General features: G+C 38.9%; 1 protein-coding gene across 1 annotated transcript; it reads left to right on the forward strand.

Annotated features, from left to right (window-relative positions):
* Nucleotides 1–204: 204 nt before the first annotated feature.
* Nucleotides 205–24,167, forward strand: RPA1 (replication protein A1). The gene is made up of 17 exons (XM_085309291.1): nucleotides 205–306; nucleotides 709–756; nucleotides 1,050–1,128; nucleotides 1,654–1,762; nucleotides 2,538–2,626; nucleotides 7,388–7,474; nucleotides 8,726–8,858; nucleotides 9,678–9,780; nucleotides 10,878–10,946; nucleotides 11,090–11,282; nucleotides 12,372–12,511; nucleotides 14,391–14,539; nucleotides 16,544–16,676; nucleotides 17,727–17,903; nucleotides 19,220–19,327; nucleotides 22,694–22,780; nucleotides 23,156–24,167. Exons 1-17 carry the CDS (start codon nucleotides 274–276, stop codon nucleotides 23,261–23,263), a joined length of 1,845 nt encoding a protein of 614 aa, XP_085165417.1. The 5' UTR covers nucleotides 205–273; the 3' UTR covers nucleotides 23,264–24,167.
* The last annotated feature ends 418 nt before the right edge of the window (nucleotides 24,168–24,585 follow it).

Consider the following 24,585-nt stretch of genomic DNA (forward strand, 5'->3'; position numbering starts at 1 on the left):
GCACCGGGCGGCCACCGCCCGCCACTCCTCCGCCGGCAGCGCCATGGGCCCGCGCTGCCGCTAATGGCGCCGCCCGGCGGCACCCACCGCGGCGCGCCGCCGAGCACTTCCGCCGTACGGCGCCGCCCAGCCAATAGGCGCGCTCCGCCTGCCTTCGGGCCGGCCCGCGCGCAGCGGTGACGCAGGGAGAGCGCGCCGGAAGGAGCGGGGCCAGGCTCGGGGCGGCGGGAGGATTTGGCGGCAGCGGCGAAGCGCGGCGGCAAGTGCGGCAGCATGAGCGTGCGGCTGAGCGAGGGCGCCATCGCGGTGAGGCCTCCGCGCGCGGGGCCGCGCCCGGCCCGGAGGAGACGGGGGCGGGGGGGACAAGGTCTCGGGTGTTGGGTCGGCCCTGCTCGGGAGAGGGCTGTGGGGGGACGAGGCCAGGGACGGGCCCAGTCCGGGATGGGGGGGGGGGCACCGGGTTTTGGGAAGGGGCTGGGAGTGGCGGTGGGGAGCAAGGCCCAGGGTCGGGCCTGACCCTGGGGAGAAGGGGGAGGCCAGGCATGGTGCCCCGGGCCGGTCCCGAGAGGAGGGCCGCGGCTGGGCCCAGCAGTGTTGGCTGGTCACGTTGCCACGGCCGTTTCCTCACGTTTCCCCCTCTGCTGCGGGTCTCCTGAGCGAGGAGGTGGCACCTCTCTGAGTGATTTTTTTTTTCTTTCTCTTCTCTAGGCCATAATGCAGGGGGAGAGCATCTCCAAGCCTGTACTCCAAGTCATAGTGAGTACTCCTCATTACTTTGTACTGTCAGCAGCGACTGCGTGTGCTTCCTTGCAGGGTCGCGAGCAGGGCCAGGCTGCAGCCGAGCTTGCTCTGCAGAGGAGCAGAGCATGGCTGACTTAGCCTTAATGCAGTTGAGAAAAGTAGGTTTTGTACGRCTACAGCTCTGCTGTTGGTATCAGTGCTCGTGAAGAGAGCTAAATAGACTGAGTCATTCACTGAAGATGTGTCTTTGCTTCTGAAGTGTTTCTGAATGAGCTAGYGAGGACTAACAATCTGGTATTTTTCTTCAGAATACACGGGCTATTGCTACAGGRAATGGGCCACCGCGTTACCGAGTGYTGATGAGTGATGGTGTTAACACACTTTCCTGTAAGTATGACAAGCTTTGAGATTTTTGCAAGTGTGGAGATGTTAATGTTGCCATAGTTTCCAATCTAACATCTAGGTTTGTAGTGATGAAATGAGTATTGAAAGAGCGAGTGACATAAATAGGGACCACTCATATTCCAAACTRCGCAACTGCATTTCAGTGCTCCTTTGTGAACTACAAGAAATTAATTCACTACAGGGTATAACAAAGACATAGAAATCTGTAGCTGATGTTTTCATAACAGTGGCTTTGAAGTAGTTTAATCATCTAACTTCTTTAATGTATTCTGGCTATCATTGCCTGTTTAAGTCCCCTAAGTTTGGGAAACAAATCCTTATTTTATGTTCTGAGTGCTGGTGAATTGTTAGCTGTTACACTGTTTCCTGCCCCATAATTAATGGGGCAAGCTGTGGATCTAATGTAACACCAGTAGACTGACTGGAAAAGTTGTGGCCATGCATGGTAGCCCCTCTTAAGGCTGGCATGTGGTAATTGTTTCAATGTTTTTCTTCTACTTTTTGCAGCCTTCATGTTGGCAACACAGCTGAACTCTCTTGTGGAAGAGGAGCGCTTAGCAGCTCACTGTATCTGCCAGGTTAACAGATTCATTGTCAACAGTCTGAAAGATGGAAGGTATCCAGGTTGTTTTAATTGCAGTAATGCTAACGGGTACTCCATCCTATGTGACTAAGCAGAGGCCAAGTGCTTTTGATTGGGATTGTCCATGAATAATTGGTCTTGAGTGTGCAGGAGGGAGAATACACAATGCAAGCAATAGCAGAAGTAAAAAATACTGAATGTGATTACAGTGAATGTGRATGTATCTAATACAGTAGTTTAGTTGAAGGTAACCAGCTGCAATACAYAGTTATACTGAGGTTTATTAAAATTCACTTAAAATCACTTGTTGTAGAAAAGAAATGATGAAATTTTCCTGTTACTTGGAAGTCTTTGGTCTTTCTTTTATGAAACTTTGAGAGAAGAAGGACGTAGAATACTAAAAACTAACAAGTGATTTGGGTAAAGTGACAATTTAAAAACTGCAAATGTCTTGGAGAATGGTAACTGAGGTTCTGCGTCTTTTTTTATYCAGTGTTTCTGTGGAGGGAATATAACTTTTCTTGAGTCAGGGAATATATCTTATCTKTAAAATCTGGCTATATTCTTTCAAGCCATTTCTGTGTGCCTATTCAGCATGTTAGCTGCTGTCTTTAATGAAATGTGATACTGTTCTTAAGCCTGTCTGTACCTTGGGAGTGGGTTACAGTGGAGAGCTTTTATATCTGAATCTCTTGTCCAAAGAATCTACCCCTACTGGCTGTTTCTCTTACCTGTATGCAAAGGATATTCAAAGTCTGTTAGATGTGCAGAGGAAATGAAAATCTTACTGTCTGTTTTGTGTTTGTAGGAGAGTGGTTATTCTGATGGATTTGGATGTTCTGAAAACTGCTGATATGGTTGGTGGGAATATTGGCAACCCAGTGCCATACAACGAAGGTAAGTAATTACTGTAGAAAAATACCTTGTCTGGAGAAATTGTTATAATGATCTTTCAGTTGCCTACTTTTTTCATTTAACAACAGCCAGGCAGACATGTTCAGCTTTCTTGTGCCTGCAACAATGATGTCTAGATCTTGAACATCCTTTCTATTTGTTTTGCATGAAATAGACTTTGTTCRTATTTTTGTAAAATCTTCACCATGGTTGAGTTTCAATCTCTATGTGATATTGGGAAGTGTCTATATTTTGTGATAATTTGAGAGCTTTTTATTGTGCGTTAGTGGTCTCTACCTAGGCTTCCAGTAAGTATGCAGGAGCTGGTCTGTGTCTTTTTGTAATGAGTAACCAAAGAGACTAAGATTTTTACTCTGGAAAGAAAACAACAGAAGGAGGATGTAATAATGATCTGTGAAACTGTAAGATGGTATATAGGGGRTGAGTAAAGAATGATAAATCTCTCCTTCTCTTCTGTGTTCATTTGATGCTCTTCAGTTCTTACATTATCAGGCAGTGGTTTTAAAACAAAGGCTGTACTATGCCCCCAAACAGTGCATAGTTAAATTATGGAACTTGGTGCTACTTGATGTGGGTGCCAAAAATTGGCACAGGTTCAAAAAGCAATTAGACATGAAGGAAAAATCCACCAAAGGCTGTTAAACATAACAGTGCATCCTCTGTGTGAATGTTGGGCTCAGGAAGCACTAAAACTAGATTGCTCAAAGGATATGGATGAGATACTGGTATGAAAACACGGCCAGTATATAGATTTTTCTAAGCACCTGTTACTACTCTGCCATCTGAAAAAAGATGCGGAGCTGGATTGGTGCTGACTAAGCCCACCATGYGTCTTTTGTTTTTATTATGTTGTATAAATAGTTATGTTCTTTATTTTCATTTGCTGAACTTATTCTCWGGCCAATCATTTTCTGGATGAGTATATATTTTTACCTCAGAGATGTGTTCAGAAGTTGAGCCAAATTTTGGAAATTGTTCTGTTCTTCTAGTTCTACTCCTAAAAAAAAAAAAAAAAAGAGGGGGGGAGAAAAGAGGATAAGTAGCACTTAGATATTTGAACAGATCCATTATTGACAGGTACACAAGTAATAGCTGAAACTAATTAGCAAAATAGCTCTTTATGGAGGAATGRCTGTTTTTGGTCAAAGTGAGTAAATATATTTTCATTACTAAGGGAACCATACGGTGTCAACAGTTTTCTGTAAGATGTTTTGGACAAACAGTGATAATAGATACACTGCCATTCTGGTTAGAAATCTACTTTATTAACTGAAGTAGAAATTTCACAATTGCAAAGATGAGGACATCTTTCTTCATTAACTTTTCTTTTTCCTGGGAAATTAGAGGGGCTTTTGTTAAACAAGCCCGAAGAATCTATTGTTCCTGTGATAGTTACTTAGCTAACTGCTGTTTAAAAAATGTGTTGACATCTCTGACTTTATGGTTTAATCTCACAGTTGCTGTAGAGACCAAGATTTTCAGCTATTGAGCAGATAATTTTGTGTCTTTTCTCACACTTCCTTTGCTTATGTGATACAATAGCAAGTTTCTTGTGACCTATAGTGTCTTTCAGTTGTTATATTGTTGCTTAGAAACAACTGAGAATCTGGGATCTTAAAAAACTGATCTGAAAATATATCTTAAAGARTATAACTTTTTAGTAAAAATTACCATGACTTTCATAAAATATCTTTGTATCTTTGTAAATTATTGATTTTATTCTCTGGTTAGATCTTACTTTTTCAGCATATAGCTTTAATAGATGATAAGGAAACTATATAAGCCTTAAATGGTCATAATTTTTACATATTTAACCAGAATTGTCTACCAGAGTTCTTCATTTAGACTCAAAAAAAAAAAAAAAAAAAAAAAAAAACCAACTTAGCACTGAAGTTTTTGAATTTATATGTTATTTGAGGATGGCATTGTTTACAGGTGCATGATCACAATGAGTGCACTATTGAATTAGATGAGTAAGAGATTTTGAATTTGATGTGCTGTATACTGCATTTTAACACTAATGTTATTCTGCAGACTTGGTGCCCTTTGATCTGGTATTAAGTAAGGTTCTCAGTTGTAAAAGATGGTAGTAGTTTAGATTGGATACTCTCAAACTAGCCTGTCTGCTCTGCAAGGCTGCTTCATTTGTCATAAAGGTCTTTATATAAATGACAAAGAGTTGTTTAAAGTTACAAAATCTTCTTCTATATATTGACAGGTAGTATTCTGAGGAAAACTTAGCTAATGCTGAATGAATATCGTAAAATCATTTTGCCATTTTCTTGAAGGAACTTCAGTTTTATTTAAATGATTAGTTCTACTTTTAGTCTTATTTTAAGTTCAGATCTCAAATTGCTAAACCCAGGAATATAGAGTATTCTTTTTTAGACTGTAATACCCCAGTAGGACCCAAGGAGTGAGAAGTTAGCTTTTGTCCACTTTACAATCGAGCAGTGGGTGGTTAATCTGCCTAACAAGGAAGCCAGAGGTGCGATCTTCTTAATACACACCATAAAAACTTTCCAGGCGGCATTTCACAACAGTATTGAAAATTAAGATTGAGCAGTTTAGTTCTTAGTAGAAAATATGATGATAATGTTATTACTGTCATTAATCTCATTCAAATTACTCTGATGTTAGAGTTTATTCTTACTGTAACAATTACTTGTTGTTCATGTTTAGTTTTTGTCATTAATCTTTCAATGTTGAAATGTTTGGTATACTTTCACTTGAACTTGAACTTTCCACTCTTCCTGCTGACACCTTTTGGTGTCCATTCTCTCGAAGTGCATCTTCTCTCCTCTTCTTCCTCTCATGCTGGGACAGATCTTYTGTCACCATAGCAAGGAAGCAGAACCTGTTGGTAATAAACTGTTGGAACCATGAGACTACTGTTATACTGCTATTAGGTTAGTGTGTGTTATGTGGCTGGCTTTGGCCAAAGGCTTGGAATTGAGTAACTTGGCACACACAAAACAAATATTATTAAATGTTTCAAGTGCTTTTTCAGCTCAATAATTAATTAACAGCTAAAAACTAGGCAGAGAAGTCAACTTTGAGGACCATAAGTGATCTGTGGGCCACCAGCCACCAAAAAACATAATTTAGGAGCATCTAAACTCTCCAAGGAAGAAAATTGGAGAGAGTTTCCGCTACTTTTGTACTCAAACACATGCACAGATGTGTTAATATATTCTTAGTATGTTAAAAAATGCCAGACTTYGGGTAGACAACCATTAAAACATGATTTTGTGTTTTATAACACACAAGTGTGTATTATCCTATTTAAAAATCCTAGTGGAAAAAATATTTGGGATAAAAGGAGCGAGGAAATTATTACTGTCTCATAYGTACATTCCTATTCTTTTATTCTTCTAAATTCTTTCCCTTTCCAGACATTTTCTCTTAACAATCTCTTTTGTCTAAGAAGGGGGAAAAAAAAGAGGGGTGTTGAGGAGTGACCCTGGCTGGGTCTTGTGAATATATGAGGCAGATGAGCAAGGGTGAAATCTGAGTTCTCCATCTAGTGGATTCTGCAGTAAATACACATTACTGTTTGACGTCACGCCGTTGCCAGGGAGACTGCTGTCATCAGTTCACTGTTGTGACTTTACTGCGGCAAGTTAGAGGAGCATACTGGTTTTGTGTGAAGACCTTGTTTTGGATTAAAAATAACTAGATGGTCACTGTTACTTCCTCAGTCTATTGCCTTGCATTGCCTAAGCACCTTGCATTGTTTAAGTTTTCTTGCTGTACTTGTGTGCCATCCTCTCTTGCAATTCTGTTCTAGGATTTGGTGGTTTTGTTCCCTGTGATGTTTAGGGGTTTGGTCTGATGTTCTTTTCTTCCCTTCCCTCTCACTGTCTTCCTTCCCTCATGCCAAATCAGTGGGGCTTTGCCTGCTCAGGCCTAGGACTTCATGCAAATTCATAGCTTAAGAGTTAACTGTGTCTAGAAAGACAAAATGTTGGATGCTTTCTGAGCTGGAGGCAAAATATGAAAGGGAAATAATTACTTCTGTAAAATAATCCAAGTATTTGGATTGTAGATCAATCCTTCAATGTAGTATTTCTCTAAAGATGTCACGCAGCTCTCTCTCACGTAACTCGTCGTCAATATAAGGTGATCGAAAGTCTTGGTGTCTACAAAAATATGCAGATATGTGCCTACTGTGGCGATATCTCACTCCCTGCGCTACTTACTGTCATGTCCTGAGAGGGACTGTGGCGAATGCTGCGGCGAGCCCACCGTTCCCACATAAACTATCTTCATATATCGGAAATAAAATATTACAAACACTTTGTCCTGTGTTAACTTCATATTTGACTTCATCCAATGCTTTTTTTGGTCCTCTCTGAATTTTAAGATGTACTTCTGCTACAGTTTTTATCTTAGCTTTTAGATGGTAGCGGTAGTCAAAACTACTTGTCAGAGCAATAGAAGCCTTTAAAAATGGAGAAATTGTCAAGATTATTCAATGCTGTCCTTTTAAATAGCTATCAAACCTGAATTTTTCCAAGGTAGAAAGCAATTGCTTGAGGAAGGATCTGACTGAAATTCCTCCATGTTAATGTTATTCGCTGGATAGCTTACTACTGCTGTGTCTGTAACACCTGAATTCTAGCGTGTGTCCCCAGGGTTAAAATTTTGTTTTCACATTAGCTGTATTTCCTAAGAACGACTTAAGGATAATTTTAATTACTGTGCTCTCTACTGTACTAAATGGTCTTTTTCCATTATCAGGGCAGGGGCAGCAACGTTCTTCAGCTCCAGCAGCAAACCCTGCACCCAGCAAACCACAGCAGCAGAATGGTAATTTGTCAGTAGCAGGTAAGAGTAATTCTGGGCAGGACTTTTGGAATCTGCTTTGTGCAGTGAAAAACCTACAGTTTAAAATAGTTCCTTTCTGTAACGGTGCTGGAAGAGTAACAATACATTAAAGACTAGCTCATAGCTTGAAAAAGTAAATTGTGTTAAGAGGCTATTTTAGGATTAAAAATAAATAAAAATAATATAAAAACAGACAAACCCCAAACTGTTTCCTTGCCCTCGCCAAGTAGGAGGGAAATAGGAAGGCTCTTTGGCAAAAAGACTCATTTGCAAAGCTGTGTGAGCTGAACATCTAGCCCGATGCAATTTTGCATTCTTGAAATACTGCTCTTTGGACACCCAAGTAGGCTACAGTTTGGAGCTGACCAAAAGGTGCATTATCAATGTTGAGATATTGGGGCCAAACAGTTTAGGTGTTACAGGACAGAAATTAATTTGAGAGTACATCTATAAATACAATTTTTGATGAAGTTTTTCAATGGTGAGATACTGAAAAAGACATCAATTTAAATGTCAGTGTATAGGCTTATTTTTAAAGCAAAAAAGCTGTCCCAGTCCTAACTCTCAATGAGGCTTTAACCTGTCAGTATTTTTCCCAAACCATTTAAGAAATATTTTGAAATAAAACTTTTATATAAATGTACTACAACAGGAAACCAGCGTTTCTTAAATTTGCTTATGGAAGTTCCACATTTATACACGAATAAGGTTGATGTTTAGAATTAGCAGTAGTAGCGTATGTTAGGAAATGGGTTGATTTTGGAGGAATTAAGAAATAGTGTCATTCCTTAATCCTTTCCCCAAAAGGTGTAGATCCAAAGCTCAATGTACATACAGTGTTTTAGATCAGTTCACAGCTACCCAACTGTTGGCCACTTGGACCATGTTTAACTGCTTGATCCTGGAGATGTCTCCATTTCCAGTGTAAGAGCTCAAAAATCTTGAGTTATTTTCTCTTCTGCGAAAGTGTTTTCTAGGCTGCAAACCTGTGACCCAGAGTAGAAGTGCTTCTGCAAATAGTTTACAGAAACTTGACGTGGTACCCATATAGCACGGTGAATGGAGCTTCAAGTGCCTACCTACATTTAAGTATAACCTTAGCTTATATGCAGCTTCCCGCAGTATAGCAGGAAAACTTCTACAGATGAATTACTGTGCCTGACCTCGTATTAGGTTTTAACCTGGCTTTTGTATGTGTGGGGTTTTTTCTTCCCCCCTGAAATTGTGCGTGCTTTGCTGCGTTTTTGAAAGGTCCTACTGCTCCGAAGTACCATGCTCCCTCAAAGCAATTTGGTAAAGCGAGTGGTCCCAGCTCAGTGAAGACACCAGGTGGATCACAGTCCAAAGTAGTGCCGATTGCCAGCTTGAACCCGTACCAATCTAAGTGAGTTATTTTTTTTTACAGATATTTGAAGTGTAACGAGTGTAAAGGAACAATAGCTTATTTTTACTTTCTTGTGTTATGAACCTCTGGCAAATCATTCTGTATTAAGTTTTGTTTTATTATTATTATTTCATCAGTTAAACTGCTAAACAAACAAAACACAACAGCTATACAGGGTGATGGGGTTTTCTTTGTCAACACTTTGACAATCTGAGATTGGCCTTTGTATTGTTTTGGTAAAGTTATCCTGTTGAACTTGATGGATTTTAATTTTTTACTTGGAAATCAATTGGCTTTTTTCTTTTTCCCTAAAGCAAACTTTTTTGGCAGCTTAATGCTAAAACAACTAAGCAAGCTATTGACTTCAGCTACTGTTCTATTTAAAAGCGTGAGGATGTAATTTTTTGTGAATAATATTTTTAAGTTATGCAAGCTGATTTGCTTACCCATGTTGAATATAAAACCTATAATTGGGCTCTTGAGTTCTAATATGGCTTTTTAGAACAGGCAAACTGCTATATAGGGAAATGCGCCTGAGAAGAGTAAAATATTTGAGGCCTGCTTCTGTGCAGAGGGATTGTTCGCTGTTATATCTATTAGATATTTTATGGCTGGCTTTGTTGCTGCTTTCTATATGACCTTCTCATTTTTAATGGTCTAGGCCATTAAAATAGAAAACTGTAAAAAGGCAGGTAGCATTGCTAAGGTGCAGTGGAAAAATTCTGGCTTTTAATTTGTAACGTTCAAGTTTCAAAAGTTTGTAAATTTAATCTCCTCTAAAAAGAGGACATAGAACAGTGATTTCTTGCACATTTGCAGGTGGACCATTTGTGCCCGTGTTACGCAAAAGGGCCAGATCCGCACGTGGAGCAACTCCCGTGGTGAAGGAAAGCTCTTCTCTATAGAGCTAGTTGATGAAAGTGTAAGTGTTACATTGAGAAAAAGATAATGTATGCCAGATACTGATGAACCCTTCGTAAAGACAGAACAGAGGAAATAGTGTGTTGTAAAAAATGGTATTATATTGTGGCTGAAATTCGTACTTCTGTATTCATTAACTTGAGCATCAGTGACTCTTATCCAGAAAGAAAGAAGTCTTAAATATATGGCATTACTTTTCGTCAAAGTGTGTGACTAAAAATTTTTGCAACTTCAAAATATAGTTGTTTATGGCAATTGACAACCTAATTAAGTTTGTAGTTCCCTTTAGGTTAAGAAAAGAGGTCTCATCTTTGCTTCAATATCATGTTATGAAACAAGACATAAGAGGAGCATCACTTCCCAAATATAAGCTTTCACTTTTTATGAGGAAATCAGAGTATGAATTATTGTAATACTAGGAAATTTCACCTGTGGTTTGTTTGGGGAATAGTATCTGGTTTATCTAACTAAACTTGCAGTTTGTCACACAACCCTCTTATCAAATTACAGCCTTCAGTTGCAAAAACAAATAAGATTCTGCAAAATTATGTTTAGTATAAAATGTGAGGTTAATAATACAACATATTATCATCAGCCATATATTTTCTCTGCATACTGTCAGTATTCACATTTTTTTAAAAATAGTATTTATATCTAGTGAATTAATAATTGTTATTAATTGTTACTTAAGGACTTGACATCTTGCGTAAGCAGGAGCTATCACAATACATCTGTGTATTCACTTGTAGAGCCAAGTGATCTATTTGAAATTTCTTTTCTTTTTTTCTTTCTTCCTCTTTTTTTTTTTTTCCTGTAATGGAATACACTTAAAACTGGCATTAACAGTATCTGTTCAGAGGTGTATATATGATGCATAATTTTGCCTTTAATTTTGGAGCTCTAGGTATATTCATGAAAATTAAACGTGCAATAATTTGCAATAATTACAAATACAAAGGGKTTTTTTTTTTTCCTCACATGCCTGGAGCTGGCCTGACAGACCACTCTGTCTGTAGAACGAGTGCCACTTTAACATTGCAAAGATTTTTTTTTGCCTGATGAATTTCAGTTCTGACCAGCTCTCTTATTTTTCTGCAGGGTGAGATTAGAGCTACTGCATTCAATGATCAAGCAGACAAGTTCTTTCCACTCATTGAATTGAACAAGGTATGGTAGCATTGTACCTTCATAGACTGACATGAGCTAAAAAGAAGAGCTTAAGCATAGCAAGGATTTTTAAAGGTGAACACAATCTGTTTTCTCTGTCTGACTTCTGATAATATCCTCTGTTTCCTTGTTTTCTCCTGTAGGTATATTATTTTACCAAAGGCAATTTGAAGACTGCTAACAAGCAATATACAGCTGTTAAGAATGACTATGAAATTACATTCACTAATGAGACTTCAGTTGTGCCCTGTGATGATGCCCAGCATCTTCCATCTGTTCAGTTTGAGTTTGTATCCATCTCTGACTTGGAGAACACACCCAAGGACTCAATTGTCGGTCAGTATAAATACCAAAACGAGAAGCTGTAAGGCTTGAAATTCTATTTTGTCATGATCACTGGGGAGGCAGTGAGTGTACAATGCTTTATGGTCTCTTGAATGAGGTTATCTGGTGCTAGTTGCCATTAAAAATGCCTTGGGTAATTTTACTCTTAAGATGTCTTTGTCCTTTTCTGCTAACAATATATATACTGACTTATCTGCAAATTTTTGCTTCAAGCTAAAGACAGCAAATGATACTTGCTTATTGTACTGTGTTCATTGTTTTCCACAGAAAAGGACTGAAGGAAAAAATGTCCTTGCTCAGCACGTGTGCGTTTCATACCTTCCACAGTCTTGCTTTCTTTTACTATCTAATTATCTCTGTAGTGATTTTGGCATAATTCATTACATCCAAGTCCAAGTTGCATGACTGTTTTGGCTTGCTTTGTGAAGTATTGGGGGTTTGTTTTTCTGTAATTTGTTGGACAGAGTATTCCGGAAAAATCAGAGGCTTGAGTGGGGGCGGGAGTTCTCAGGTTTCACAGGCACAAGATGCATGTGATTCAGAGGCATTCAGCTAGGGATTTTAAAGGTAGATCTATATTGTTGAAAGTGGTTTATTGTTAGGGAGTACAAGGTGGACTGCATTAGCTCCTGTTTCCCAGATGTGCGGACTGATGAGGGCATCAGTCGGTTGTTTCTTTGTGTTGTTATGACTTTGAAACTCCTTACCTGAAACTTGTGCTTGAACAGCAAGGGGATGTTGGCAGGGTCAGGGCTGGAGCCCTTTGGCAGAATGGGATGGGAAAAAGTAGTACAATGCCTTGATTTTTGTAATGCGGTGAGATTTGCATTCATGAATATCTTCATGAGTTCATCAATGAAATTAAAGCAAAAAAGAGTTCTGTAATAGAACCTTCTTCCACCAAAAGCATTCCTACCATAATATATTCAGTTTCCACATCATTTTTGATTATGAATAGGGAGATAGGATCTTACAAGGTAAAAATGTGACACTAAATGAATTCTTCTCTTTGGTCTCTGCTCATATTCCCCTATTGTGACCATTGAGTAATTCTAACTAAATTGTAACTATTTTTTCCAGATGTAATTGGAATTTGTAAGAGCTATGAAGATGTCACTAAAATTACAGTGAAATCTAACAATAGRGAGGTGTCGAAGAGGAATGTGCACCTGATGGATACATCTGGGAAGCTGGTGACAGCTACGTTATGGGGAGTTGAGGTATGTACTCTTACCTGTTTTTAAGCAAAAATTCCCTTATGTAGGGTGAAGAATCGAATGTGCTGTGTGATCTGAGATGGGCATAGCACTGAGACAGAGTCCTAGGTGTTTGAGAAATCGGGGCAGAGAGGAGAAGGTGAAAGACTGTCTGGTTTCATTCAGGTGTGATATTCTTAACCTTTCTCTGACAAACTGCTGACGAGGTCTGACGAATGTGTTCTGAACAACTGCAGGCATTGTCTCAAGCCCAAAGACCAAAGATAACAGGATTCTGATTTAGAAGAGGATATGACTTGTAGTTTGATTATGGAAAAGCCCGATGGCAACAGCTGTCTTGTTTTAGCTTAATTTTATTCATAGCATGGGGTATTTGTTGCCATGCATAAACTGCTGCTTACCTGGGGGGCTGAAAGGCCGTATTTCAAAACTCAGAGAAGTGTAAACATCAGAGACTTGGAGTTGAGAGGTTGAACAGTTGCAGTAAACTGCTTCTTTATCCTTTTAACAAACTACTTTATTTTCCATCTGTATTGTAGATGCTTAGGTATTTATGTTCCAGTCTATAAAATGGGAGTGATCCTGCCAGTTTGACAGTGATGCTTTGTGGCTAAGTGAGACATCAAGTACACAGATATTGGAGGCAGCTAAACACTGTTAACTCTCTGCTGATATAAATGGGGTGAACTAAACTTTAGTATTACAAAGTTTTGAGGCTGATGCACCTTGCTATAGGAGAGGTTACTGGGTAGTGATTTCTGGTGTAATCCTCCAAGGAGAGATCAGGGATTTGCATTTTACAGAGTTAAATCTATTTCCTTACTTGTAGAATAGAGGTAATTACAAACATTGAGGGAAAGTGATCCATTTAGGACCATGTGACTTGCAACTGGCACAGCTGAGGTTAGAATCCATATCTCCTCAATAGAAGTCATTGCCTTAACTGCCCAGATAAGTCGTGAGTTCTTTACATCTCGTGCATGCAGCAAACAGTATTGCTAACCCCCATTCGTTTGTGCATGATCCTCTCCTTGCTTCTTAAGTGGTGTGGGATCCAGAAAAACTATACCGTTTGAAACCTTTCTAGTACCAAGAGGTTCTTTGTTTGGCAGATTCTGTGTGACTTTACTCAGGTAATAAACTGATGGCAACTGAACAGCTTTGAAGTGGCTTTATGAGATTAGAAATAGGAAATGAAATGACAACAAAACTTTTTGTCAGCATGTCTAGACTTCTTACTCTGTAAACAGCAGTACAAGAGACATGCTTGGCTCAGTCAAGCCAAGTGAGTGAGYGATTTCATCTTCTGAAAAGTCTTTTCTATCTAAATTTCTCCTATTTGGAGAAATCTCCACTGTCTAGACCCCACCTTCTTTCTAAAATACTAGTGTAAAACCCCTGATGGATGGGACCAATCCTTTCTTTCCAAACCAGTGGTCTGCAGCTTCTCTGTATCAAGATTTATTAGCAAGATTTATTATTCTCTATATCAAGATTTATTTAGCACTGGAACTGTTTGCCCAGAGAGGTTGTGGAATCCTTCTCTGGAGATATTCAAAGCCTGCCTGGGTGCAACCCTGTCTAACATGCTCTAGGCGACCCTGCTTGAGCAGGGGGGTTGGACTCAATGATCTCCAGAGGTCCCTTCCAACCTCAACCATTCTGTGATTTAAGGATTCTGATTTTATTTTGCTTTTTTTCCCCCATGATCTCCTCTTAAACTCCTAATGATATAGTTTAAAACCATACCTCCTAAATAAAGTGAAGTAAAATAGTTTGGTTTAGATTTGTTCACTTGTCATGTTCTGTGAATCATGACCACAAGTTCAATACCTTTTACTGTGGTGTGTCACTAATATTTTCTGTCTTTTCACACATGCAGGCTGAAAAATTTGATGGTTCTAGACAACCTGTGATAGCCATCAAAGGAGCCAGAGTCTCTGATTTCGGTGGTAGAAGCCTGTCTGTCCTGTCCTCGAGCACAGTTGTCATCAATCCTGATAGCCCAGAGGCTTTTAAGCTCCGAGGATGGTATGACTGTTTGTGTCAATTCATTTCAGCCTGCTGTGGAATCTCTCTTTGCTTCTCTACTATTCTCTACTCTGTACTCTATTTTTCTGTACTTGAGCAGTCTGTAGAGTACTGAAAAAAGGGAGCAGAGGATATGGGTTCTAGGGTTATAGAAATTTTTCTTTCTCAAAATCACTAGGGACTGAAAGACCGTCTTTTTTTTTAAGCTGTTCAATTCACAAACTTGTAATTCCATGACAGATCTTAAAGTGTTGGAGTAGGACTAGTGTATGCTGACCCAGACCTTGGAAGGCAGTGTAAAATCAGGCTTTTGACTAACTCTATTTTCTGAGGTGTTAGCTGAGAGTATCATGTTTTTTCATAGACTTTTTCTGTTATGTGGAATCTGAGAATCTGATATGTATTCTGTTGGTATAGGAGGACTACGTTGACATCTTAGTTGCTGTTCCTTATCTGATATTCTTCAGATAGCGAATAACACTTTTATCTATGTCAGCAGAGCAAAGTAACTTCATAGTGGTTTGTTGTTGCTTCTGGTGTAGAAAGTTGCTGAACTGTCTGCTCTGAGTATGGATATGGTGGCATGTGATATGTAGTAATAGGATGCAGTGCCTAAAGCATTAAGTTTCATGAATCCTGTGTTTAGGTTCTGCCTAAATCCCCCAAACATGGCTAAAATACCTGAGTTAGCATTYTCCATTTGTCAGCTAATTGGTTCTTCCGTGCTGAAGAGGGTTGTTGGAGATGAAATTGACTGTGGGTCTCAGATAGTACCGTGATATTTTCATTAAGTTCAGGTTTTGAGTCCTGTTGGTGCACACAGTCTGTGGGTTAGCAATATGGGCACATGTTGCAGTGCCCATACAAAATGGTATGTCCTCCCAAAGAACTGAAAAACTACTTGATGAGAAGCAAAAGAGAAGAAAGGAAAAAGAAAAAGGAGTTCAAGTGCCCTGTGGTTTTCTGTAAGACTGCAGGGAAAATATCTGTAATGTAAGATTCTGGCTTTCTGGCTCTGTTCTGAAAGGGCATCAAATCTGAACAAATACCTGATAATTCTCCACCAGAAGATGGCTGAGCATAGCCACTTCTGAAGCCTATCGGTGCCACTTGTTCAGCAGTCTTGACATGTCAGTGAACCGAGTTTYTCATCATCCTTCTCCTAACATAATCTGACTTGTAAGCAGGATAAAGAGCATGATAATTCAGCCTCTGGTTCTTCTGCTTTCTTTTAATACTCCTAGAGATCTTTGTGAGAGGTAGGACTGACATGAGAAGATGTATATTTGAGCCATGAAGGCTGAAACAGTGTCTTACTGGAAAACAATGTAATGCTATATGCAAAATATGTAATAATACGGTGCAGGTTAAAACTAACAGTCTTTCTACAGAGCTTCTGCTCAAAAATGGACAAGATGTGGTTCAACTGCTAGTCATGTTACTATACCCGGATGGAAACAATTCTTTTAAAGGCAGTTGTGTCTGTAAAGTTTCAATAAAAAGCCCTGTTTTCTAAAAAACACAAATGCACCTGAATGGGATGCTAGTACAACCTTTGCTGAAAAGCAGTGCTTTCTTATTTTAGCATGGGAAACATAATCTATTCAATGCTATTTGGTTTTCTTTCAAAGCTGCTACAAAGATAATGATACCATGTAATTTAATTTTAATTACGGAAATATCTTGATGCCCTTAAATCTTGTTATCTGACTGCCTTTAAGAAGCATGCAGTGCATGGTTTGACCACTAGCTGGCAAACAAATTGCAGTTATATAGAACAAAGCTGTCCTCCTTTTGTGAGTTTATAATATACTATGCTAATTAAACCAGAGTATTAACTTATTCTGAAATGCTATTTTTGTTTGTACTGTAACTATTTCATTTCAAATCATTGATTTAAAAATAAAATCCCTCTTGTATTAAGTACATAGACTTATCAAAATCTTACATTTAGTTCCTTGTGGTCTGCTATCCAAAAACAGAAGTGCATCTTTATGCTTCCAGGTTTGACTCTGAGGGGCAGCTTTTGGAATGTGCCTCAATCTCTGATGTGAGGGGTGGACCTGCAACTGGGGGAAATACCAACTGGAAAACTCTCTTTGAAGCCAAATCTGAGAACTTGGGACAAGGCGATAAGGTAAAGCAGGGCAACTGAATATGAGTCCATGTTCTGTATAGTTGGGGGCATAGGGGGARGCTAGATTTCGTGCACGTGTTCTGCTCATTAGAGTAGTCCAGTTGTTGAGCAATACATGCTTATTCTTTCAGAATTTATGCAATTAAAGAAATAAATTCCTGTTCATTGCAGATATTGCAAGGTGATACTAAAGTTTACAGGAGAATTCTGAACCTTGTGTAAATAAAGTCCATCCCAAAGCTGTTTATATAAATAGCACAAAGTATTATAGGAGAAAGAGGTGCATTAAGAGGAAGTGGTTTTCAGGGGTCCACAGTTGGTCAATAGAAAAGCTAGGAATAAGACACAGATCTCTGGCATTCCAGTCCAGTGTCCTGTCTAGGCTTATACTGCTTCTTGATTTATTTATTTATTTCAAATTTAAGTGCTAAGCCATTCRGGGTACTTAAGAACTTCTATTTAAAGAAGAAACCTCACCTGTAATTCAGCTATTTTACATGATGTTTCTTGCATATGCTGCCTAAGCAACCTCTGTTTATCTGTTGAAAGACTTGATTGTGGTCTTAAACCATTAGGATGATTACTTTTGTATGGTGAATGGGTATTTTGTTCTGTGGGTATAGTTTAACCAAATGCTTATCTCTAATACTACACAGTAGATTTCTTTTCTTCTTTTGGGAATCAGTACAAAAAAAAAAAAAAAACGTATAAGAAAGTGCAGAATCTTAATCCTGTAAGGGGGGAAAAAAAAAAGTGGAGATTTGAACAGACACAATGGAGAAGCAAATATACTTTATCTGTAGAAAACCTGGCAATTGGAGTTTCCCTCAATGGAAACACAAAATAACCTTGCTATAAGGGCTTTATTTAACATAATAGAAGCCTGGAAATGATTGCAACAGAAGGGTTGATTTACAGTTTTCCAATAATCCATATCTGTTAAGCCTTTTAATCCTAAACATCCAAATATGGATACCATGCTTTGTAGTTAATTCAGAATTAGAAAACATTGAGTATTTTGAGGCTAATGTTGCACACTCACCCTCCTAGGCGGATTATTTTAGCTGTGTGGGCACAGTGGTACATCTGCGCAAAGAGAACTGCATGTACCAGGCATGTCCCTCTCAGGATTGCAATAAGAAAGTGATAGACCAACAAAATGGACTGTACCGTTGTGAAAAGTGTGATCGTGAATTCCCCAACTTCAAGTACCGCATGATGCTTCTGGTAAGTAAATGGATTAGAAGAGAGAATGTTTCTCGCTGACCGCTTTCCTTGTACAGTTCAAAAAAAAAAGAAAAAGAAAAAAAAAACCTTTTGAGAGAGTGGGGTGTTAGTGCTTTTCATCCATCTATGGTGCCTGTGGATTAGAGGATATTTAAGTGGCTTGTATGCTGTACCTGAGTGAGGAATGTTTCATTGAGCTGATTAGGAGTTTGTTTTCCTAGTGCTCCAATTAAAAGCTTTTCTCTTTGCCAAAAAGTTGATGCTAGCTCAGTTGATTCTAGTTTCCAAGTGTACTATGCAGTGCAGAGTACAGATGGCCTACGCCTCTTCAGTAGTGAAGATAAACTGAAGTAAAATGGCATTTCTGGAGAGCAGTAATTGCACTTTTACAGCTGCTACCTATATTTAGTACATTCTTTTGTAGGTATTGTTCTGTCTCATGCATTAATGGAGCTGCTTCAGAAAACTGTCTGAAGATTGTTATTGTGATGCTTGCTTACACCATGAGCATTGAACCTTTCTTTGTTTTACATTATAAATTAAAGTTGTATCTGCTTCTCAGAAATGCTGTGCCAGGTGGGCATGCAGAGAGAAGGGAGCTATCCCTGCAGTCTCACTAGAACACACAATGCTTCTGAATAATTTCTAACATATAACTTCGAGGAATACATGAACTACTTTACATAGCAGAATCAGTCTCATGGAATATAAAGGGATACTGAAGGTACAATTGTTGGAACAGCTTTGCTCCTATTTTCCCGTTCCTAATTGTCAAAGCAGCCAGGGAATGCATGAGGCTAGTACTTCATCTTTTTACTGCTCTTTCGTGCCCTTGAATGTTTTGATAGTCTCCTCATATCATAGAAAGCATGTAGTWTTATGTTCAAGTTCCCATGTACGTACTAAGTAAACGCAGAGTGCAGTTTTGCTGGTGTTACCCTTGGTTATTGCCATTCTGGCTTGCTTTTTCTTGCTCACAGCTCATCGGTGAYAGCAGAACAGAGCTAAACCTCCATCACAGTGTGTACCAATATCATCTTGTTGGCCTTTCTCTGTGACTCAATTTATAATGTACTGTCAATATTAACTTGCTTTAAATTACTATGACATTCTATGCAGCTATAAAAAGAGCTGTTGCCTTCCAGCCTTGGTGAAGAAAGTACCTATGGAGCATTTGGGCTATGAGAGTTACTTGAAATGTAAAACTCCGTTCAACTGTAAAATGTGTTTGTCTTTTGCGCTACCTTCTTTGAATAATACACAGCTGGATGAAATCACTATTTATTTGTTTGTTTGTTTATTTGTTTTTCTTTCAGGTGACCATTGCAGACTGTCAGGAGTATCAGTGGGTGACTTGCTTCCAAGAATCAGCAGAATTCATTCTTGGGCAAAGTGCTGCTTTTCTTGGAGAGCTGAAGGAAAAGGTAGTCCATCAGCTTATCGCCCCCCCYTTTTTTTTAAGCAAATGTTTGGAATTTGAACTGTACTTCACCCATTTTGTTGTATGGCTGCTCTCAAATTTTTTGCTTTTTTTTCTGATCCCACTATTAAGAAGGTGTTCTTGTAGAGTTAATTTGGAGGGCAACTTGGAGAAAGATCGGAGGTGTGTAGKACATTAGTGCTGATGCTGCAGGGAGCACAATCTCATCCCTGTGTGCATRTGTAGCTCCCTTAAGTCAACAAAGGTGGCAAAGGCATTGGATTATGTCCATCTAGTTGTAGTGGAAGTTAACCGCCTTGTTAAAACAATACAAAAAGGGCACGTGAAAGGGATGTTCTGTTGCATTTGGCAAGAATTTGATCTTGCCTGTGCTCTGAGCTAATGGGTGAACTCAGGCCTTTCAGTTAAAGATTTTCCTCCAGATGTTGGACTTCAGTATCTCTTACAAGAGCACAGATCATTGCTTTTCCCTACTCTGAAGTTCTTGGCAGGGACTTGTTTACTCTCCTCAGGATTATTTTCCACAGGCCATCTGCCTGGAGAACAGAGAGATTTCCCCCGTAGTTTGCTCCCACAGTCAGTCTGTTTACCTCTGAGCTCTTTTGCCTGTTAAAAGCTGAAGATCAGCSTGTCCTTATCACCTGGACCTTGAGAGACAGGTGATTACTTGTGGCTAGTGCTACAGCCCTTAAGAGGGCTGACGGCTTTAATACATGTTGAGTACAATAGAAAGGACAGGCTGTTTAATCATTTTACCTAGACGGAACAAATCTACAAAAAATGTTTTACTCATGAATGCTAACAATATTATTTCTAATACGTTCCAAAAACTTGTTTACAAAACCAAAAAATTCCAGAACACTTTGTATGTATCTTTTTAAGTAGGCAGGAAGCTTTTTGAACTAATGTGCTTTAGCCCACTTCTTAGACTCCCTTTTTTTTTTTTTAATTTCATTAAATATCGTCAGAAACTTTGTGGCCAAAAATTATGACTTTTAAAATAGGTCATTTGTGGAGTTTCTTAAATAATCTTTTCTTCTGACAGATTAGAAGGGTTTTTAAGGTAGTTGTAAGCCATTAAACAGTAACCGACAGTATTTTGTTCTGTGTCTGTAGACTTGTCTACTGCATTTTCCTTTCCTCCCACCAAAATAATCTTTTTCCCCTTTCTACTTGTCAGCTACAAAGTATATGTTTTTTAATTATATGGAAGGCGTAAGTTCTTGAATGGTGTATGAACGTTGGTCTAGAGCGCTTGCTGTGTTTCCAGGCCAAGGCTATAGTATGGCTGATACCAGGGCTCTGTGGCTATACCAGTTGTTGGTAATCCTGTTCCTTGGCTGTGGGAGGAAATGATCCAGGAGGGATTGCTGAGTCTGTAATCCTGGCTGCCCTGAGGCATGGTTGTAGATCTCATCCACTCCTGCAAAGCAGGGTTAGTTTTTCTATAATTTGCAGGCAAGAGTGACTTTGGAAGTTTCCTCTACTTTGGCTCTCTGAAGTAAATGATATAAAGCTTGTGGTTCTTGGCTGCTAAAAGTTTGTGTGATGTCATGAAGGCTGGATACCTCTGCTCTGTTGGAAGATGTATTGCTAGGGCATTCTAATTAGATGTACTTGCGCTTTTAAATTAAATTTCCATTTTCAGACATTCTTAATTTGTCAATATTTTCTTTCTTCAGACATGCTTAATCTCTGCTAGAGTTCAAGCAAAATTTCTTAGTCATTTTTAAAGCTGAAGGGAACTGGGTGGGGAGGGAGAGACGGCAGTTCCTATATAAGAATACAAACTTGCAGTGTCTTTTGAAGAGCTGAGTAGTGGAAGTGGCTAGGTGTAGTAAACAAAACACAACATGGAATGAGCCCTTGAGCAGGAATGCTTTGTATTCCAGAAGAAATTGGTTTTGCTTTGATACTTTTATGAGCTTTTAAAAATAATACTTGATGCATTTTTAGTAAACTTGTCTTTAGTGTCTTTTCTCAAAAGACCTGATGCTGTGTCCTGTGAAGCTGGCAGAAATCTTTCCACTACTTAAGTGTGTATTGGATCCATGTACAGTTAATGACCTTACTAAATGTAAATGCATATGCAAGGTTTTTCATCTACTTCTCTATCGTACCTATTACCCAGACTTGTAGGAAATGTAGGGTAGCAGTGGCTGGTATACTTAACAACATTTTCCGCTCAGTAAAGGTTAGCATAGTTTGTGACAGAGCTGAGAAGAGAAGCCAAATACTTTGCAAAGTAAGTTTCTTATCCTCTAATCCATGCAATGATCAGAAGAAAGGGTTTTTAATATTCAGAAAGGATATGCCTAAATTTTGCAGTCTGAAAACGAGCAACTCCTGTTCATCTTCATATGTCATGCCTTTCTAGGTCTTAGAAGAATCACTATATAGTGTAAAATAGTGCTGCATACATTAAAAATGGCAGGTGTAACACTTGGAATATAAGGGAATTTGAGCTGGGTTCAGCTCCAGATCAGATACTCTATCTGCTTCTGGACTGACTGATCCAAAGTCAAGTGCATTTGGTAGATATATGCATTAATACTTATTTGTTTATATCATCATGAGGCTGTGGAATTTTTGTGGAATGTCAGAAAATGATTTTACAACTAATTTATGCAGAAATAGGCTACTTTTCCCTGATCTCCACAACTTTTCTAATTTTTTTTTCTTTTCTTTTTTCTTTTTAATACTGTTCTTGAGAAATGGCTCGTGGTAAAGCGATGCAAATAATAAATAYAGGGTAATGTTTAGTATTCATATGCTAATGAGAAATAATTTACCATATCAATTTAATATGGTCTCTTCTAATGRGTATAAAAGCATGTTCAAAACATACAGCCACTTTCTTACAAAGCATCCTCAYAAATAGGTCTGTATTGGGATGTGAAGGATGCATACAGTCTTGATGGACAGGCACAGAGGCTGAATGTCTGACAGWGTATTAATAGGGAAAAGGTTAACTCTGTTGGTGTTTGTGGTCACAACATCAGAAATAACCAGTTAAGCAGTATGAGAGAATCTCATGCAGACTTGTACTATTTTCATTCTGTTTATTTGGTTGCAGAGTCAGTACAACTGTGGGCCATTTCTTTTGGCTAACTAAAACAGTCAGTCTTCCCTTTTTTTCTAAACTTGAACTAAATTTTCTTTTCAACTGTAAGTTACAGTAGATGTAGTTCCATCTAAAACTTGATGGAAGGTTCAGTTCTGCCAATGTGATTCAGTTAGTCACAATGTTTTGTCAACATCTGTAAAAGACTAATTTTTCTGAAAGTTTGTGGTGTTACGAGAAGCTCGAAGTGTCAGTGGCTCACGTCTGTCTTTGTCCTTTTCACAGAATGAACAGGCATTTGAGGAAGTGTTCCAAAATGCAAACTTCAACACTTACGAGTTCAGGATCCGAGTCAAACTGGAGACTTACAACGTAAGTATCCCCAAAAAGCAAATGGCACAGTCTGTGGCTTGCATGGTTAAACTTGTTTCCATAAGAAATAGCTTCTTTCTCTAGTGCGCGGAGAGAAGTTTCTGAAGATACGTGCTCACAGCAAGTGCTTTCCATCTTCAGCACTGGAGCACTGAAGGAGGGATCCACTGTCCTTCCTTAACGCTGCTGCCTCTCAGGTTCATTAAACCTGGTGTGTTTCAAATGAAAACAATGTAGCTGCTCTAGGAGTCAAAACTTGCACTGCCCAATAACCCTGATACCAAGAGCAATGAGATACTGAGGCAAAAGAAGGTTAGAGCCAAATGCCTGGAGCACAGGCTTTCTTCTTTTACATGCCATTTTTCTCTTTCAAAGGATGAATCTCGCATTAAGGCTACAGCACTGGATGTCAAACCTGTGAACTACAGAGAATACAGCAAGAGGTTGATCACAAGCATCAGGAAAAATGCTCAGCTTGGATGAGAGGGCTGGTGCTGATTGATCTGAAGCCAAAGCTTCCACTTCCAGGAARAACTCAAGAGATAATGTTAAATTGATTTCTCTCCACCCCATGTGAGACGATTTGGCATTAGTTACACCGTGCATGGTAGTCCAGTGTAGTGGACTGAGTGATTTAATGCATTTCTCTGAACATATGCTACTGGTAGGTAAGATTGCACTCAAATGGCCATGATATTGTAGACTATTGTGGTCTATTAAACTATGATAGTGCTAAAGAGAACTCTTCTAGACAGATTGCCAGTATCTTTAGACAAAGCATTCAGAATGTCTGAAGTAACTTTGCTTTCTTGGTATAGGTAAAGCTAAATTCTATAACCATTGCAAGAAAGTAGTGACAATCTTGGCACTTTGACTTGTTCAGCAAAGGGTAGGAAGAAGACTGTCATACAGCTTTCTGATACGGACTAAAGAGAACAGATCTATTAGTGCAAGTTAGTTCTCTTCTCTAGAATTCAAAGGCTTTCTCTTTCCATAGGTGCCATGCAGTTGTTAATGCTTGGAATGGCAATATGGTAGAATTATTAATCAAAGACATATCTCTTATATCTGAAGAATATCCTTCCTTCAGGCTTTAATAGACTGAGTCAGATGGGTCTGATATTAATCAAAATTGTCTCTTCTGAGAAAGGCAGATAAGCATTGACTCTCCATCCCCCAGGGAAATCTAGGCAACTACAAAGCATTGCTTTAGTTTTCACTTCAATTAATACTATGTTTTTGACTGATTTTAGCACATATTTCCTGCCTATACATACTTTGTATGTTTGTATGTTCAATTTCTTTGGTTTTATTTGTAGTGATGTTAATCAGAAACAGTTCTTTAAGTGGGGGGAGCTTTGTTTCAATAAACAGTGTTTAACTCCTATATACTGAATTTTGCTTTCTTTGAACACCAAAGACTTCTCATTACTGGAAAGCAATTAATTAGCTTTCATAATAAGCATTCACTTGGGGAAGACGTTACCTTATTACAAACTCTAAGGTTAGACTGAAGAACGGAGACTTCTTTGCCTCATGTTAACAGCATGGAAATGCAGTGATATTTTCACCATTTCTGTGCCTGAGAATGCTGATGAGCTGGCACTTCTGGGATTTTTATTGACGTTTACACAGCAGTCTAATACTAACCAGGCTTTGAGATTTGTTCAGACATAGAGCTAGTACAGAAAACAGTAATTATGCTACTGGGCTTTTCAGTCAGCAGAGCATGCTAGCTCTGTGTGCTCCTAATCACATTAATTATGTGTTCCCTGGCTGCAGCTCACAGCTTGGCATTTGCTGCA

This window comes from Rhea americana, unplaced genomic scaffold, assembly GCF_003343005.1.
Source record: "Rhea americana isolate MKP2758 unplaced genomic scaffold, rheAme1 scaffold_295, whole genome shotgun sequence".
Taxonomy (NCBI): Eukaryota; Metazoa; Chordata; class Aves; order Rheiformes; family Rheidae; genus Rhea; species Rhea americana.